The following is a 19,115-nucleotide window of genomic DNA, read 5'->3' as shown; positions in this document are numbered from 1 at the left end:
AATTACCAACATATGCCTTGTATTTCACAACTCTCTAAACACAGCGAAGAGAACAAGAGGAGAGAATCAGAAAATAAGACAAGGTGGCAGCTCTGGGCAACATGCGCTGTGAACAGCCATTTTCTCTACGCTAACCACTCTCTCTGCCGGGCAAGAGGATCACGCATACTCGAGGAACCCCCCGGGAATAAAAGCTGCAGGAAATCCTGTGGGGTGGGGTAGCCCATGGCTCTTAGCTGTTTCCCACCAGGAGGCAAGCTTAGGTGGGCCAACCAGGATCAAAAGACCCCTTTGAGTCACAAGGAGGGTGTGTAGGGATGAGCGATGGCGAGTGGGCTGAATTTGGCCCAGGGACACCCAGGCAGCCTAACCGCGGATGTTGACTTGCACCGTTCAGGCAAGGCATCCTGCCCAGAGCGTCGGTGGAAAACAGTCCCTCTCTTTCTCAAATCAGTCATTCCTGAACAGGGAGCCATGGGAAGACTGGTGATGTGCCATAAACAAGTTAAAAACCAAAGGCTCCTGGCAAGTCAACAGAAGGAAAGCAGATCAAGATCTAATGGTAGATCTCAAGATCTGCTGTCGGGACCAACAAGGTTTCAGACTCCCAGTTATTTGACAAGAGCAACAAAAATGTGACTTCTTCTGCCGAAACAAGCTGACAAACTCTGGACTTTCTGTGTGCGCAAATTCTGGCGCGGAGAACAAATTTCAAGGCTTCTTACTCTTTAATTCTAATTGTATAGCTTTCGGACCTGGCTCTCATTTTGAGGAAACAAAAGTTGATCCAGCAAGCCTGAAAGTCTGCCCACCCCTAGTCCAGGGCTGGCCTGGACTTCCTCCTCTGGCTTTAGGGCCTTCTACTCATCGACTCTGCCAGGGGTGGCAATTTTGCCAATTGTCTGGCATGAGGCGTGGGTAGTTCTGAGGATGTTTTCAGTTCTGACTTAAATTTGGTGTACATGACTGAAGTGTGCATCTGCCCCAGACATTTGGAAATATTTATCTAGACTAAGAACCACAGCAGCCTCCCTGTCTCTCCAACCGATAGTCTTAACCTGACAGACCCTCCCCATAACACTTTCAGCCCCATATTTCAGTCTCAACCTGCAGATGTGCATCACCTCTGCCCCTCAAATCAAGGAGTAGAAGCAACCTGACATCTTGCTGCCCTTTCACTGCCGCAAAATGAAAAACACACCTAGCTACATTTGGTGACTTTTTATTATTCATTTATAAGCAAAAAAGAGAAAAAAAGAGAGAAAAAAATTAAAAGAGACAGATAAAAAGAAAATCAAAATACACCTTCAAATTTGGGGATGGAGGGGGAAGGGGAAAGATGTGATCCAAGGGACTCGGTTTGAGGGAAGGTGCGGCAGAAAATGGGAACACCAAGAAGAGGATACAGACCCAAGAAAAAGGAGGGGTGAGGGAAAGGAAAGGGAGGAACGGGACGACATCCCCACACTATAGGCAACCTCCGAGAGATTGAGAGGGGATTACAAAACACTGCTTGGGAAGGAGGGGGGGGATATCCCCTTGGGGCCAGGCCTCCCACCCAAATGCTGGTTCTCGACTCTCCCCATTTCCTCCCTCTCTGCTATGTACAAGACACACGCGCACACCCATCTGCAATGAGCTCAATTCATGAAGCCGTCCAGCAAATACCCACAACACACCACTGGTGGGGAAGAGGAATGGCAAATGTACACCCTGGCGCTGCAAGCCCCGCAGGGCCTCTGCCAGGAGGCGGCAAAAAACAAGAAGAGATGCTGAGAGCCCACGCCTGTGGGGGAAACGGGTCCCTGGTCCTCCTGAGGGTCCCATGCAGGGGATTTAACGCAACCCTGCCCCCCCCCCCCACATCAGATTATGATTCCAGAATCAAGGGGAAGAACACCAACCCCCTCCCACCCCCAGGCTCCTGGTGGGAAGGGAATCGGAGTAAAATCAGTTCGCATTGAGAAGGGGCCCCGAGGAGGAGGGGGTGTTCCTTCAGAGTCCATCCCGCTCTGCCTTGCATTCAATGAGGGCGGTGATGTGGTGATGATGTGGAGATGATCATTCCCCTCCTGGCTCCGTGGGAGAGGGAGGGCAGGGGGGGAACCGGGTTGAGTTACCTGGGGAGAGAGAGAGAGAGATACAAGGATTAGGAAGGTACAGTATAATCCCTCTCCGTCCAGCATCCAGTTGCACAGATTTCATGCAAGCACATGATAACCAACATAAAATAATGAGGGCAGATTAGGCCTTTGTGTGGCGGTTTCTAAGAGTAGAATTTTCTGAGCCACAAGGTTGCAGACAAAAAAAAAGAGAAAAGGCTGGAAAACCATTTCTGGCAAACCACCTCTCTCTTTCCACCTCACTTTGCCACATAGGTTTCATGCCAAAATATTGCAGCTCAGAAAAATCACACAGAAGTTGTTTGGTGTGAAAACTAAGTATATCCTGAGGAGAACTGTCAAGACACTGATGGGCATCCTGGCATCTGTGAGTAGCAAGTTTAGAAGTGAGGGGGACTCAGGGATAAGGGAGGAAGGGAGCTGCCTGGCAGTGCATTTTGGGAATGCGGGAGAACACTAGGCCAGGACGACTCCATTTCCACACACCAATTTAAGAGAGTATCAGCCCAATCTGGCTGAGGGAAATTAAACAGGCACCATTGTATTTCCCGGCACATAGTACACAACCCTTGCCCCCCACCCCACTCATCTCTGTGACTCAGCCACTCACATTGTCTGGGGAGTGAAGAGGCCCGAAAGCTGGAAGCACTGGGAAGCCAATGTCTGTGAAGCCAGGTTCAGTGCTGGGCTGAGAGCTAGAAGTGGAGAAGGACAGAAGAAAACAATAAGAGTTTTGTTTTTTTTAAGGAAGCAATTCCCAAACAAGACAGTGGTAAAACAGGTTCATGCCTTAGGGAGCTACTCAAGCTTCTTAGCTGAGACCTATGTAAGCAGGCTGGGCAAATGTCTGGTTGGATTAAGGCCAGGGTAGCCTTCCCTTGGATCTGGGTGGCGCTGTGGGTTAAACCACAGAGCCTAGGACTTGCTGATCAGAAGGTCGGCAGTTTGAATCCCCGCAACGGGGTGAGCTCCCATTGCTTGGTCCCTGCTCCTGCCAACCTAGCAGTTCGAAAGCACGTCAAAGTGCAAGTAGATAAAACAGGTACCGCTCCGGCAGGAAGGTAAACAGTGTTTCCGTGTGCTGCTCTGGTTCGCCAGAAGCGGCTTAGTCATGCTGGCCACATGACCCGGAAGCTGTCTGCAGACAAATGCCGGCTCCCTTGGCCAATAAAGCGAGATGAGCGCCGCAACCCCAGAGTCGGCCACGACTGGACCTAATGGTCAGGGGTCCCTTTACCTTTTAGCCTTCACTTACTGGGTGCCTTCAAGAGATTGGACTACAAATTCCCATCAGCCCCTGACAGCAGCATCAATATTAGGCAGTGATGGGAGCTTATGGTTCAACAGTATCTGAAGAGCACCAGGTTAGGGAAGCTTCATCCACTGGAGAATAGCAGAATGCATGCCTTGAACGCAGAGTGGCCCATCTTTCCGTAATCTGCAGCATCTCCGGTTTAGAGAAGCTCATGCAGCAGAGGTAGAAAGGACCTATCCCCAAGACCGTGGAGAACTGCTGCCAGTCAGAGCCGACAAATGGGGCCAATGACTGGCTCAGTATAAAGAGGTATCCCCAGACACAATTCCCAGGAGTGTACAACAATGGTCAGGGATCTGTCTCCTTGCTAAAGATGCTTTATTAAAGATTGTGGCTGGACCTCATGTCCCTCAAGGTTCTCATCAGGGTCACCTCCCCCATCCCCAAACAAGCCCATCCAATGGATCGCACACATTCCCCACCTTACCTGTCAGGGCAGCTGGGTTCAGTGCTCCCAGGGGTATCGCTCCGTTGAGCTGCAGGGCCGCCTGAGCCGCGGCTGTAGTTGACAAGGGGATCCCGGAACCTGCTGAGAGGGGAGAAGCCCCAAAGGGGAGACTCAGCCACAGACACATTTTCATCCAACAAGCATTTCCTTAGCCGAAGGCGTTAAGTGATTTAACAACTCTTTGCCCTAGGCTGCTGCCCAAGCTGCAAGTATATTGGGAAGTGAATGAGGACCCTTTCAAATGTTTCCCCTGCACTCCCTGCAAACCCAGTCTGAGGTTAGTGATAGGCACTTTTCGGTGCACAGAAGCTCCCCCCAAATCTCCACCCCTCAACTGGAGGTGGCCACACAAACTCTCCAAAGCAACTGAAGGATTTGAAGTGGATCTCTCTTTTAGTATGATTAAATGCTCAAAAACAGTAAAAGCTGTTATGATGAATCCAATGAACTTTTTTGGCTCTACTTCCCACTAAATGGTGAGCTGTAATCTTTTTGGACAATTCTGCAGGAACCGCAACTGTCCTCTCCCCATCATATTATTCTGATTTCCTTCCCAGCATATCACGAAGCGCCAGAGAGGACAGCACCCTCTAATAATTTATCCTCGCAATCTTATGAGGCAGGCTATCTGGAGGTCATAGCAGAGAGCATTGACCTCTGTAAGAAGCAAGACTCCTGTCATGTTGAACAGAAGGGCCTGGGGAAGAAGGGAAGCAGACCCTACTCTGCAGCCAAAAGGAGGCAGTCTGTTCCTGCTTCTGCCACACTAACTCTTTTCTCCATGAGAACAGAAGATGAAGTACATTGAAGGGTTCTAATTTAGAAGGAGCTGTTATGTACTGACACAGACAGAGGAAGGGATACAGATTTATTCCATCCCCTCTAATAGAACCAATGCAAGAAAAGGTGTAATTAGACAACAGGTGTGGGTGGGGCTGAAGTTCTCTAAACCTGAACTAGGGGGCAACCTACTTCTCCTCCTCCTTGCCCACTACCATAACTGTTAATAACGAAAGTATAGAAGAGAGGCTGGAGTATTGTGATTTCCTCATCCCTCCACCCCACCCTCACCCACCCCTGGGTTTGCATAACTTCCAGCTTCATGAAGAGTTCTGGAGAACTTGGAAGGTTGCTCAATGTTTTGTGACATTTCAGTTGGACATAATACAAGTATTGTTGTTGTTGTTAAATCTTCTATGCCACCCTTCATCCAAAGATCAGAGGGCAGTTCACAATATAAAAAGACAAAAATATATAACTGTCAGAGACTGCCTCCCGGTCTCAGCTCACAGAAGACCAACGCTAGCCATTAGAACTGTACAGAAGTCTTTATTGACATTTAGTTTCCATTTTCAAGCACTAGCGTGCGTCTCTACGTCTAGACCCTAGACCAGCGAAGCCTCGTCTGAGTCTCCACCCCCTGTACACCAGCTTAAGACTCTAGCCTTACTCCACCTTCTACGTTTCTCCTTCCTCCTCTGGGTCCTACTACCCCCCTGGGTGCCTTCCTTCCTGGATGCCTCGGAAGCGGACCCTTCGGACTCCTCCCCTTCTCTCCGGCGGGCTTTGGGACCCGGCTCTCTCTCCGGACTGCCCATTACGCCCCCCTCTTGTACATTTGAACTTGGCGCGCGCGCGCTGCCCCTGACCTTCCTTTTGACCGTTACCTCGCTCTCTGATGCAGGCGTGGCTAACCCTGACTCATGTCCTTCCGCTGACGGAAGGCTGCCTGCTGCCGATGTTTGGGACTCCTCCCCCTTACTGCTCTCCGGTGGGGAAGCTGGTCCCGATTTCCAGCTGCTGCTCTCTGAGTCCCCTCTGGCCCCTCCTTCCTGGGGTGTTCCCTCTGGCAACCCCCTGGCTCTGACCACTGGGGCCCCTTTCTGTGAATCCTCTGATTCACTGGAGAGACTTAGAGACCTCGGATGGCTACCCTCGCTGACTTCTCCCTCAGATTCCTCTCCCTCGGTCTCTACTTCCTCCCTTTCCTGTCCCTCTGCTCCTGAACCCCTGACAATAACGTAACACCAAACAAAAAAAATACATTCCCCGCCTGCACAATTAAATTCGCCAAAGGCCAATAAAAAAGGAACGTTTTCATCTGGCACCTAGAGATACAGTGGTACCTCGGGTTACATACGCTTCAGGTTACAGACTCCACTAACCCAGAAATAGTACCTCGGGTTAAGAACTTTGCTTCAGGATGAGAACAGAAATCGCACAGCGGCGGCGGCGGCAGTGGGAGGCCCCATTAGCTAAAGTGGTGCTTCAGGTTAAGAACAGTTTCAGGTTAAGAACGGACCTCCAGAAGGTACGTAACCAGAGGTACCACTGTATGCAATGAATCTGCCAGGTGAGCTTCCCTGGGGAGAGCATTCCGTAAGTGGGGAACCACTGCAGAAAAGGCCCGTTTGTGTGTTGCCACCCTCTGGACCTCTTGTGGAAGAGGCACACAAAGGGCCTCAGATGGTGATCGCAGGGTCCAGGTTCATATATGGAGAGGCAGTCCTTGAGGTACTGCGGTCCTGAGTATTGCCCAACTACTTGATTTTGGTGTGTTCCCAGTTAAAGAGAGTTCAAAGGTTTTAAGACCAAAATGGCCTGGGAAGGGGTATCTGAAGGACCGTCTTCTACTGTACAATCCCTTGAAAACAGAGATCTAGAGATGAGGTCCTATTTGCAAGGTACACCCCTAGAGGCAAGCTAGGCAGGTGTCTACTAGAAGCAGGTGCCTTCCTGGTGGTACCCGTTCCCTTCCGTAAAATTTCCTTCCCATCAGATCAACAGCCTCAATTGTAGTACCAAGCTTTTAAAGACTGCTGCTCTCCAGACATCCGTCTTCTTGTCTCCAGCCTGTTTTAATATTGCTTTTATTGCTCCCTGCATGGCATATCACTTCTTAATAAACAAATCAGTTTGTTTCCATGATTCATGTGAAGAAATCTCTCCTAGTTTCCTCGTTGCTCAATTCCTACCAGGAAACTCACCTTCTGCCAGTTTGGCCATGAGCTGGAGCTGGGAGCCAGTGGTGCTGAGATTAAGGGCCGACCGCTCTGGCTCATCACCATCCGGGAAGGTGATGTCGGTGGTGCCGTCCAGCCGCTCAGTGACCTGCCCCACCCGCATGGGTCGGCCGGCCAGCTCGAAACCATTCAGCTGCTCCAGGGCACGCCGGGCACACTCAGCCTCTGCAAACTGACAGGGGAAGAAAGTGCTTTAAAAGGGAAGAATCTGAGGCTCCCCACCCACCTTCAAAGCCAGGAGAGAAGAGATACATACCGTGATGAAGCCATAGCCCTTGGACTGCCCGGTATCCTGGTCACGCATCAGCACAATGCTGTCAATCTGCAGGCAGGACGAAAAAGCCACAAATCAGAACTCCCCACGCTCTGCCCACTCGCTCCTCCAGCCCTCCCACCTCACCCCAGTTACAGCCTCCTACCTTGCCAAAGGGCTCAAAGATCCCACGCAGCATCTCTTTGGTGATATTGCAGTGAAGGGAGCCAACGTAGAGCCGCATGGGCCCCCCACTGCCTTTCTGAAGGTTGTTAGCCATGGCTGCCAGCCTGTTCTTCTCTGCCTAAGGCCAGGGAAAACCAGGCAGGATTAGAAACAGCCGCAAGCAATAGGCATTATTTTTTAAAAAAATCAAAAATCAAATGTTTTTTCAAAACATTTGTTCCCACAAGATGGCTTGCAATATTAAAAACAGTAACAGAGTTAAAGAGAGCCGGATACAAGTCTTACACAAGTGTAAGCAGCTCCTCATCCCCTGGCCTTTGGGTGGGAGAAGAGAGCTGCACAAACATGCCCAAAGGAGTATCTTACTAACTCTGGGCTTGGGCTTTAAGAACTTCCAGCCCTTTCCTTAAAAACCCAACCCTGCCAGTTCCTTCCAACGCTCCTTTGCTTCACCTCTCTGCACCACCTCTAGCTCCATTTTCTGCCATTAACATGTTCACTGGGTCACATACACCTACCCCAATCCACACCCCTCCTTCTCTTTCTCAGGCCACGCATCCAAAGTTTCTTTACCCGCCCCCCTCCCACCTCAAATGCGTCTCGCACCTGGGAGGCCTGGACAATGATGGGCACCCCGAGGAGGCGCTGCCCTGTCAGCCCAATGGCCAACGGTACCGACTGGATCTCACAGAACTCCACGTAGGCGATGCCCTTGGAGCGGCGGGAGTTTCGGTCGGAGATGATCCGCACATCGCGCACCTGCTCGGAGGTAGAAGGGGAGGCAAGTGAGAGACTGAACGGCTGCAGGGAGCACATAGAAGTGCAGCTGAGGACGACTAAAAAGGCGTTTCTGGTTGAGATCACTGGGTGCCATGCAGAACACAGAGGGAACTGTGGGTTTCAAGTCTGCACTTGAAGGGGGGGGGGAATAAGCAAATGTCAAAGCCCAATGGGGGGAGGGAGGGGAAATGGCCAACCTTGCCGACAGCAGAGAAAAAGTCCTCAAGGTCACGTGGGCGAATGCGGGCAGCCAGCTGCATGCAGAAGACAGTGCGGGCATCACGCTCCTCTGGGCTCAAGCTGCCCAAGGGCTCCCTGTGGGAGAAAAGCAGAAGTTGCCAAGGAGGTTCAAACCTGGGAGGAGGGACTCAACAAGCCTTCTTGGTTCTGGGGGACAAGGGGTGGGCAGCTGTGGGGGACTCCCTGGTCCTGAATGGGGGAACTGTGCCCCTGAAGGACCAGGTGCACAGCCTGGGGGTCATTTTCGGACTCACAGTTGTCCACGGAGGTGCAGGTTAATTCTGCATGCAAGGCAACTGTCTACCAGCTCCATCTGGTACACTGGCTGAGACCCTACCTGCCTGTGCCCTGTTTGGCCAGAGTGGTGCATGCTCTGGTTATCTCCCACTTTGACTGCTGCAATGCGCTCTACATGGGGCTACCTTCGAAGGTGACTCGGAAACTACAACTAATCCTGAATGTAGCAGCTAGACTGGTCACTGCAAGTGGCCACCGGGACCATATAACACTGGCCCTAGAGGATCTACATTGGCTGCCAGTACATTCCCAAACCCAATTCAAAGTGTTGGTGCTGACCTTCAAAGCCCTAAATGGCCTCAGCCCTGTATACCTAAAGGAATGCCTCTATCCCATTGTTCAGCCTGAACACTGAGATCCAGCACTGAGGGCCTTCTGGCGGAAGTGAGGTGACAGGGAACAAGGCAGAGCGCCCTCTTGGTAGTGGCGCCCACCCTGTGGAATACCCTCCCATCAGATGTCAAACAGATAAACAACTTTTCTACTTTTAGAAGACATCTGTATAGGGAAGTTTTTAACATTTGATGTTTTGTTGTGTTTTTATATTTTGCTGTAAGGTGCCCAGAGTGGCTGGGGCAACCCAGTCAGATTGGCGGCATATAAAAATATATATATTATTATCATTATTATGACAGTGGTACCTCGCAAGACGAATGCCTCGCAAGACAAAAAACTCGCTAGACGAAAGGGTTTTTTGTTTTTTTGAGCTGCTTCGCAAGACGATTTTCCCTATGGGCTTGCTTCGCAAGACGGAAACGTCTTGCAAGTTTGTTTCCTTTTTCTTAACACCATTAATACAGTTGCGACTTGACTTCGAGGAGCAACTCATAGAACGCGGTGTGGTAGCCTTTTTTGAGGTTTTTGAAGACTTTGGTGATTTTTGAAGCTTTTCCAAAACTTTCCCGACACCGTGCTTCGCAAGACAGAAAAAATCGCAAGACGACAAAACTCGCGGAATGAATTAATTTCGTCTTGCGAGGCACCACTGTATTCTGGCCCAAGAAGCAGCACCCAGCCCTCCCCAGTCGCACTCACCGGAGGGGGCTTTTCTCTCTGTACAAGGGACTCTTGCTGTGCCCAAACCGACGCCTGCAAGGAAAGGGAATGGGACACAATGAAAGATGGCCTAGTTCAACCACAAGAACACAAACAGAGCAAGCACTGTCAAAATACACAAACTGCCAAGTCCTTTCTCATTTGCTTGAGATCAAAGCCAAGAGAAAACATCCCAAGGCAAGTGACAGCCTGGCTATCAAGGGAGAGGCTCAGTACCACTGCTACTATCTGCTGCCATATATTACCCACTCCCCAATACTGCTGCTTCCTTCTTAGCTCTTTCACCTGAAACACCTTCCAGGGCAGGGTTCAGATAGGAAGCAGGAATCCTATACTGTTTATATACAGATTGTCTAGCCAGTGTGGGGAACCTTTGGCCGTCCGGATGCTGCTGAACTACAACCCTCTTCAGCCCCAGCAATAACAACAAAGGGTCAAGGATCATCCGGGTTGTGGTTAAGCAAACACCTGGAAGGCCAAAGGTTGTTATGTACATTGATTATTGTACATATCATTTGTATTGTACAATACATTTGCTTTGTTTGCGTATTGTCAGCTATGTTGGGCGTCCAATCTGAAATTCAGTTTTAAAAAGAGAGACTTGTGCATTAAATGAAATTGGGGTGGGGAGATTGTTTCTGGGATATGCAATGGGAGGAGAAAGCTTCAAGCCATGTCATGGAGACGCTGCTATGGCAGAGCAGAGGATTTGAGAGACATGGAAAGGAGACTGAGGGAGAAGCTCAGAGGCACATGGTCCACTGCTATGACATGGGCATTAACTCAGCCTCTCGAGCCATCCCTGTTGCTGACACAGCTAAGACGAATTCTTTCCTCTCTTTGCATTAAACATTTGATCACCCGGGGCTTTTGTGACAGGACTGTGGCAGTGTCCCTTACCCAGGGGGTGGGGGGCTCCGGTAGCGCACTCTCTCGTCCCGCCGGCGCTCTCTGCTGCGAGACCGGCTGCCCCGCCTGCGGTCCCGGCTGCGGCTCCGGTGGCGGCTTCTGCTCCGGTGGCGGCTACGGCGATCTCTGCTGCGGCTGCGCCTGCGGTGGCGGTCTCGGTCCCGACTGCGGCTAGAAGAGGTTTGAAGAACGAGAAAGGATTATGAAGCGCGGCAGCCTGCCCCAAACTGCCCTCGTTGCGCCTCCTACCGCAGGACAGGGAACTAAGCGTGCTGGGTGACACCAGGCCCTTCTTTCACCCCATGGTGCACGACACATTTAAAGTATCCTGGGAACTGCAGTCGTGCACCCCCGCTACAGTGCTACAACTGCCAGGACCCTTCTCCCGGGAAGTCTGCGGGGGAAGTTTGCGGAATGTCTGGCGTGGATCTGCCCAAAGATACAGGCTGAAATGCATGCATGCATGCAGCTAAAATCCAACCATCCTGGCCCAAATCCTCCAATCTCTCTGGAGCATGCAAGGGGAAGTGCTCCCCCTCTCGCACTCCCTGGAAAAGGAAGGAGGGAAGGCAATAAGCTCCTGACAGCTACATGTTTGCCAACCATGGCAAGTGGGGGTCCTAGACTAGCAACCCGCACAGCTCCTTACTCACTGCTCAATCCTCTCTCTCTGCTCGTTGGAGCCCATCCCTACCTACCTATGTCTGTGGTCACGGCTCCTGCTACGACTCTTGCTCCTCTTCTTTTTGCTGCAATCGGGAAGGAAGGAAGGTGAGAGATGCACAGGAAAGAGGGAGGGGAGAAGGAAACGCCGGAGGAAGCAGACCAACTCACCTGCTGCTTTCCCCGCTGCTGCTGGGGGCGCTTTCTTTCTTTGCGTCCTTTGCTTGCTCCTCCTGAGGCGGCTGGAAAAAGGGTGGGAAGACAGAAGAGAGGGGGGTAATATGCAGCCCCTGCTCCTCCCTCGCATGCCTCAAAGCCCAGCCCCACTCTGTCCACTACCCCCCCCAGCTGCTCCCGACCGCTTTCATACATTACCTGTGCTGTGGGGGGATCAGCTGGTGGCTTTGAGGGTCCTGGCTGGGCCTGGAGCAAACACAGGAGGGATGGGCCCAGCAGGGAAGGGTCACTGAGACACACAGGGAGAGGGGGGCATACACACACACACACACACACACCACCATTCCTCACCCCACTCAAACCAAGAAAACAACAACCCAAAACACGTTTCTTTCCATATGTCTAGCACAGAGCAGCACATCTGAGGGACCTGGGAGAATCACTGGCAGTACGTCTGAGCTCATTAATTATACGAGGCATGGGAAGGGGGGACCCAGAACCCCAACACTTGCAATTAAAGCAGCTGCACCCTCCCGTTCCTTGGAGGGTGCAGCTGCTTTAAGATAGTACGCTTTTAAGGTTTGGCTTGCGTAAAAATTAGGAGCACAGCTGCAAGAACAACTGAGTACTTAAGCTGCCTCAGCACACTGGGACATAAGAGCAAAACACACACATGCACCCCAATATAGGTCTGTCCCCCACCAAATGCTCGGAGGGAGACCTCCAGGGCTCTTTGGCAGGGAGAGAAGCCACTTTTGAAGTTTGAAAACCAAAGAATTTTCATTAGGAAAGTTAAAATTATTAGCTTTTCATATCTGGCATGTACCAAAACTCCCCCTGCCCATCATTCTACTGCCAGGAATTGTTTCCTTTAAAAAAAACGCAATATACTGTTCAACGCAGAATTGTCGTAAGTAGTTGATATTCAGCAACTCAACTTTCAAGGGGGTTTCCCTCTGCTTAAAGAAGGGTCAAATCTGCTTGCCTTACACCCACTTTGAAACTGGTGCAGGATTTGCTTCCCTGAGAACCCCAACTTCTACTGTAATGAAAGCAACAACGTTTCACCCACTGTTTAGCCTACCCAAAATACCAGTGACACTTAACTGAGTTCTCTCCTATTGCCAAAACCCACTCCAGGAACATTTACCTGGCAAGCATTCAGTTTCCAGGGGGGGACCGGGACCGGGGACCTGCAGTCGGAATCATCAACAACAAAATTCCTTGATTTAATTAACACAGAATTTGTTGTTTTCGAGCTAATAACTGCATGAGCCAAGGCTCTGCATGGGATGCTGTTGTTCTGGTCACAACAGCAGGTGGGGCAAAGTGCCACATGCAACCAATGCTTAGGAAGAGATAAACATCACCACGGCCAAAATCGTGGCCAGATTCGCACCCACTGATTTCTAACGGGAGCTGCTTCTAAAGAAGTGAATTCCAGAATTACCTTAAACAAATAAAGGCCAGGGGAAAACCAGGATGTCACACAAATGCACATAGCTTTCTTTGGAATGTGTTATTCTGCTGCAAAGTTTGGGTGCTCTTTGGCAGGGATGGAGAGGACAAGTGATCTAAGGCTTATCAAAGAGAAGGAACGTTTTTATTTTATTTTCTAGACCCTAGGCAGTTTGGTGACTGAATTGTGGCAAGCAACTGGCAACTCCTGATCCAATAAGCTTGTCTCTGAATTAACATGATTTCACATCTTTAGTGGCCTGCATGTATATGCAAGCCAATAACCAGTTTCTTTGGTGGCCTTACATTAACAATGGGAACAATAAAATGCAGCTACGTAAGCTAGAATTGTTACTTTTTTTATATATAAAAAAACAAAGTTGAGGCCCTCAGGGAAGGGAGCTACACAAGGGACTGCATTAGGCACCACACTGCAATCGTGGTAGCATGGCTAAGAACCCCGTTTTTCACAGGTTGGGCATGCTGCTGCTGCTGCTTCCAAGAACTCACGCCTTACCTCCTCTTTCTTGTACGGGGCCTCCAACATGGCCTCTATCACGATATCAAAGTCATCCGAGGCCATGCCGTCCTCTTGGCTCTGCAAGTAGGGAGAGAGAGAGAGCGGAAGGGTTAAACGCAGAGTTCCCTGCAACGGAACCCCACAACACTACCTTCCCGAAGAACAAGAGAAGGGGGTGAGGGTGGGTACTCACTGGGTCCTGGGATGGATTGGGGAACGCCGGATCCATGGCTGGCCCAAACGGGTGGGCTCCCCACCACCCCGAGACACAGGAGCTGCTAGTGGAGAAGGGCTTCTAGCAGGCAAAGAATTCGATCACAGCCTGGAGAAGATGGAGGCATGAGTGAAATTGAGTAGTGGGCTACGCAGGGGTGGGCAGGGAGGACCGTGCATGTTGCCTGGATACGCTAGAGTTCTAGAATCTACGGATCTGTAAAACCAACTGGAGCCCACCATGTGACCTCTGGGATTCTGGAATGCCAAGACAAACGTGAAAGAGCATCTCAGGTTGCCTGCCCACTTCCCATGCAAAGGATACCTCTCCTCTAGCAACCTGCCCCTGCCTCCTTTTCTAATCTAGAATGATCTCAATCCACCCAGTAAATTCCTTCATATGGGAACCTGCACTCCACACTCCTTCTACAGACCTCACACTGCAAAACATCCCCCAGGAGAGTAAAAAATAAAAACACCCCACTTCTCCGTCTGGGTAAGGGGGTGCCTGTCAGATACACCTGCAAAATGCTGGTTGCAACATTTTTGCTTTAGAATGAGGTGGGCAGGAGTGGATGTGGGGAAATAATTTTTCTGTGACGTATTTTAATAAAATCAAAGTTTGGGCACAGAAACCAATAACTTTTTTAGCGGGGGAGCAGAGATAGGACATAAAGGGACTGTGTATTGGCAACCTTTGTAAATGAGGACCTATATTTTCACTCTAGAAAACCAGAGATGTGTACTAACACCTCATAATCCCAAATATCTCCACTCTGAACTGCCTTGCACTTATTTCTGCGGGATTTTGCATAGGATGGAGCAGTTAAGTCTTTAGCAAATAGGAGAGATGTTGTTTTCTCTATAGCTATGAAGTCTTCACAGGCAGTATCAGATTTTACATGAAAATGGTGAGATTCTTGTCATACCATTGTAGCAGTACTGAATTTTAGGCACACACCACACTGCCAAAACACACTGTTCTTCAAACCTTTTAAACTCTCATATTCTTCTAAGTTTACTCTAGCTACCTGAGCTAGGAAGCTACTATGCAGAAACCTTGCACACGTATACTGTAAGGATCTGAGCACTGGGGCACTAATCCACACTAGCAGTAGAAGAACCAGAAGTGGGCATCTCTTATCCCCTCCTACAGCCAGTCAGCTTGATCAGAAACTCTAGTCTGTTCCCTTCCTCTTTGCTGCTTTCACGGTTAGCAAAGTAGATTGGGTTGTTGCAAACTTCTGTTGACAGGAGGAAAGCATATCTGGCTCTGTCTGTTGCAGGATCCACTGCCCTAAGAGTGCCCCACAGTAGATTCACACAACCGACAGTAACCCTAAGGCTAAGAAAAACCTGCAACTTTGGGATGCATGGAATTAATGTAGTTTGTGTATTGTCAAATACCTCATGAATAGTGAGTCATAGTCTGTAAACATGCAAGAATTTATGAGGGGCTTCCTCTGAAATTCCTAAGTATACATGTAGGAAAGAACCTTCATGTAGCTTTCCAACAGTGAAAAGACTATCACAACATTGTTTTAAATTTTAAGTTGATTCAAAGTTTCTAGTCCTTGTTGTTTCGTTCAAACAATTAGTTTTGTCACCGCTGTTTAATTCTCCCCACCTTTGCCCTGGAGTTTTTTGAACTTTAACTCTTCCATAGAAAAAGAGAACCTTGCTCTAGAATAGTAGCTGATCATTTACTGGGATACAGAAGCAAAAATTTCCCACCTTCCAGTGATTTACTCAGGCAGAAAGATCAAGTGACAGTATCCACTAGATAACAAAGGTAAAGGTACCCCTGCCCAAAGGCCAGTTGTGTCCGACTCTAGGGTTGTGCGCCCATCTCACTTAAGAGGCCGGGGGCCAGCGCTGTCCGGAGACACTTCCGGGTCACGTGGCCAGCGTGACAAAGCTGCTCTGGCGAGCCAGCACCAGCGCAGCACACGGAAACGCCGTTTACCTTCCCGCTAGAAAGCGGTACCTATTTATCTACTTGCACTTTAGGGGTGCTTTCGAACTGCTAGGTGGGCAGGAGCTGGGACTGCAGACGGGAGCTCACCCCGCCGCGGGGATTCGAACTGCCGACCAGGCAATCGGCAAGCCCTAGGTGCTGAGGATTTACCCACAGCGCCACCCGCGTCCCTCCACTAGATAATACAGTACAATTAATTTTTTCATTTCTCTAGATAAATGCCTAAGCTTTACTACAACAGTGACAGCTTTTAAAGGACACACAGTCTACTGAAGACTCAGAAGCTAAAAGTGGACTTCAGAAGTATTCCCAATGGCCATGCATGGCCTAGAAAACTCTCCATAACTCCTACAGGCTACCAAACACAGCCTAGATTCTGGGTTGGGTGGTGGTGTTCTTTCTTCTTCTTTTTTTTAGCTTAAATATTCTGGGGAAGCCTAAAAAGTGCCCCCAACAGACTAGGCATATTCACATGCAGATATCTGCCTGAGCTTGGGGTTTCCTTGGAATTTGGAATGTGTCCAAACTTAGTTAAGATCTCTCGTGGTGTACAGCTACATTCAGTTGTGACAACATGCATGGGCTTCTTATGTTAACAGACAAAAGATGCAGAGGAGCTGCTCTTCCAGTCACTTGCAGATGTTTTCTGGAGTATCCAGAGTTGCCCAGCTCTAGTCTTCATGGTCCAGTAGAAGCTATTATGTTTCCATCATGAGGAATTTAACCACACCAAAGAAAGCTAGCAGAGAGAGGCTAGAACATAGGATCTAAACCACCCTGATGAAGAACTCGCTTGGATCTCAGGCTTTTCAAACCTTTGTATCCCCTAAAACAGAAACAGCCAACGTGGTGCCCTTCAGAAGCTGTTGTCCTGCGACTCCCAACACCCCACACCTCTAATGTGAGCTGGCAGTCCAACATCCGATGGAAGGCGCCAATAGTGACTACCCTTGCCCTAAAGCAGCCCTTCTCAACCTTGCGTCCCCAGATGTTTTTGGCCTACAACTCCCATCATCCCTGACCACTGGTCCTGTGAGCTAGGGATCATGGGAGTTGTAGGCCAAAAAACATATGGGGACCCAAGGTTGAGAAAGGCTGCTCTAAAGCATCAAAATGATAAAACATCTTTGAAGATCGTCAAGCCTCAAATTTAAGGATTCACTATGCAGAAACTGCTTGCTCCCTACTCTCCCCAATTCCAGCCTTTAATTACTGCTCAGGTTTTATTACAGTGTGCAACTTTTCCATCATGAAATCTATGACCAGCTTGATATACATACCTGTAGCTCCAGACACCCACTAGTCTAAGGCAGTTGTGGGGAGCCTTTGGGCCTCCAGAGCTGGTTGGACTCCAACTCCCATCAGCCACTGACAACAAGGCCAGTAAGTGAGAGGTGATGTGAGTTGCAGTCCAGCAATATCTGGACGGCCACAAGCTCCCCACCCCTGTTCTATTCCGTCCATGTCAGATATAGGTGAGATGCCCTATGGCCACAAGACAAGTCCTCTTTAATACCAAAACAAGCAAAACATGCAACTCCAACTCCGTCATTTGTTTACTAGACTTTGGTCAAGGAGCTCACACATGTATTCCAGAAGACCAACTCACAGCCGGCTCCAGCTGAACTATTCCCTCTCCACCACAGGGCTACCTACCACCAACTGCTCTGTGGGAAGGATTTGCGGCAGGCAAAAACCACCCCAGAGTCTACTCTGGGTACACTTCGTTCACTCTCCCATAGGGCAATACTACCAACAATGGCTGGATGGGAAGAATTGTGAAACTGATGTTTATTACTATTATTATTATTATTATTATTATTATTATTATTATTATTATTATTATATGTGGTTGAATGCTTCTTGCAAGTTGCCTTTGAAGAATCGTTATCTTGAAAGGAGGATTTAAGGAAATGAGCAGAAGCCACAATATTCTCAGGGGTAGTCTCCAAATGTTCTTATACTACAATTCCCATCTCCCCTGACTATTGGGCGTGTTGTATTCCAACAACATGAGGAAAGCACCACATTGGCCTACCCCTAGCATTAAATAAACCCTTATTTTGACTTTTCCTAATATAACTCAGTAGATTTCCAAACTTCAATCTAGCGGAATCTAGAGACAGACAAGAATGGTTCACAACGTTCCAAAATTTCCCCCTAAAGAATATCCCTAGAGAACTCCACTCCAGCACTCCACTCCTGCTGGCTCTTCTTCAACTCCCTGCCTACCCCAAATAATCTACTGAACTTTGAAATATTAGATTCCCGCAGATCACTTAATACCTGTTCTGCCTTCAACTCAACTGTCAAAGTTACCCATACTTCAGAGTTGGTGAGGTTGGCAACGAGGGGACTGCAAACCACAAGAAGAAAAACAGCAATTCTTGTGCTTCAGGGACTGCAATACCATGCATGCTAACCTGAACACAACAGCGTTTACTTTTTAGGAAAGATACACAGGTCTATACTAGACCTGCAGTCTAACAGGGAACCCAATAGGCTGCAATCATGTATTTGCAACATCAGAACCTCACAGCATCCATATCTATGTATATGCACAACCCACTTTTCCACCAAAGTCTTCAAAGGGCCTCTTCACGTTTACCAAAGTACAATGGATACACCACAACAGACACATCCCCCACTCCAAAGTGTGGCCTTAAGCTTTCTTATCCCGAGGGGGGTTGGCTCTCCTCGAGTCCTAACTCTCTTTAAAAATGCAGTAAGCTATACCACCACTCCAAAAAAAAAAAAAAACCACCGCATGCAAGTAGGAAATGAGCCACATACATCTTGAACATTTATGTTGCAAACCGCCCTGCGATTCTTGGATGAAAGGCGGCATATAAATTTAATAAGGATGAGCATACATACATATATAAAACACACCTACCGCCATGTTTAGCACCCCTCCCCCCCGTTCTCTTTTAGGCTCAGAGGCACCATCTTGTTACCTGCCTGGAAACCCCCTCCCCCCCCATCGGAAGGAGACCCTGCACCGCCTACCTGGCCTTTCGTCCACCACCTGCCCCCGCCCGCAATGCGGGAGGCGGGTGGGAAGGAAAGCGGGAGGGCAACCCAAGGCCAGGCCACGCCCCCTCCCCAAAGCCCCGCCCTTTGCCTCTCGCGTAGTCTGCGGCCCTTCGGCCCGCGCTCCCGTCTCTTTTTCAGAACGGCGGGGAGCCCTAGAAACCCCTCCCGCTGACGTCACCGCCGCGGCCGTGACGTCACCGCCGCCACTTCTGCCCGTTCGGCGCCTCCGGGCTCTTCCCCCCTCCCTCCCCTCAGGCCTTTCTCGAAGTCACTCACCCACCTCCCCCTCCCCTTTGGCCGTTAGACCCCAGAGGTCTCTTTCCGGCCCGGGTCAGCTCCAAAGTCTTTCGCTCTCTCCTCAGACGCGGCCGCAACAAGCAGCAGCGGCGATGCTAAGATGGCGGCGAACACTTCTCCCTCCAGAAGCTCCCCCCTCCCTT

At 49.7% G+C, this 19,115-nt stretch overlaps 1 protein-coding gene across 15 annotated transcripts; it reads right to left on the bottom strand.

Annotated features, from left to right (window-relative positions):
• Positions 1-1,206: 1,206 nt before the first annotated feature.
• On the bottom strand, positions 1,207-19,115 carry RBM23 (RNA binding motif protein 23). 15 transcript variants are annotated; one of them, XM_028751917.2, is made up of 16 exons: positions 18,956-19,115; positions 13,642-13,770; positions 13,446-13,526; positions 11,669-11,716; positions 11,465-11,535; positions 11,329-11,379; positions 10,622-10,801; positions 9,701-9,754; positions 8,326-8,443; positions 7,955-8,107; positions 7,329-7,466; positions 7,166-7,231; positions 6,874-7,081; positions 3,866-3,967; positions 2,734-2,818; positions 1,207-2,120 (listed from the first exon to the last, which is right to left on the bottom strand). In XM_028751917.2, the coding sequence occupies exons 2-16, from the start codon at positions 13,675-13,677 to the stop codon at positions 2,117-2,119; spliced, it is 1,395 nt and encodes a 464-aa protein (XP_028607750.1). In that variant the 5' UTR covers positions 13,678-13,770; positions 18,956-19,115; the 3' UTR covers positions 1,207-2,116. The 15 variants fall into 15 exon arrangements, with proteins under 15 accessions (XP_028607750.1, XP_028607753.1, XP_028607749.1 ...); XM_028751920.2 differs by having other exon boundaries at positions 3,866-3,964; positions 18,952-19,113; XM_028751916.2 differs by having other exon boundaries at positions 18,952-19,111.

This window comes from Podarcis muralis, chromosome 13, assembly GCF_964188315.1.
Source record: "Podarcis muralis chromosome 13, rPodMur119.hap1.1, whole genome shotgun sequence".
Taxonomy (NCBI): Eukaryota; Metazoa; Chordata; class Lepidosauria; order Squamata; family Lacertidae; genus Podarcis; species Podarcis muralis.
Note: the sequence above shows the minus strand (reverse complement) of the source record. Positions and strands in the feature narration are given on the sequence as shown.

Excerpts from the sequence above, each read along its gene's own strand:
- RBM23 (XM_028751917.2), bottom strand. The coding sequence starts at position 13,677 with ATGGATCCGGCGTTCCCCAATCCATCCCAGGACCCA. Across the intron at positions 7,232-7,328 it reads TCTTTGAGCCCTTTGGCAAG|ATTGACAGCATTGTGCTGAT; the intron begins GTAGGAGGCTGT and ends TCCTGCCTGCAG. Across the intron at positions 2,819-3,865 it reads GAACCCAGCTGCCCTGACAG|CTCTCAGCCCAGCACTGAAC; the intron begins GTAAGGTGGGGA and ends CTCCACTTCTAG.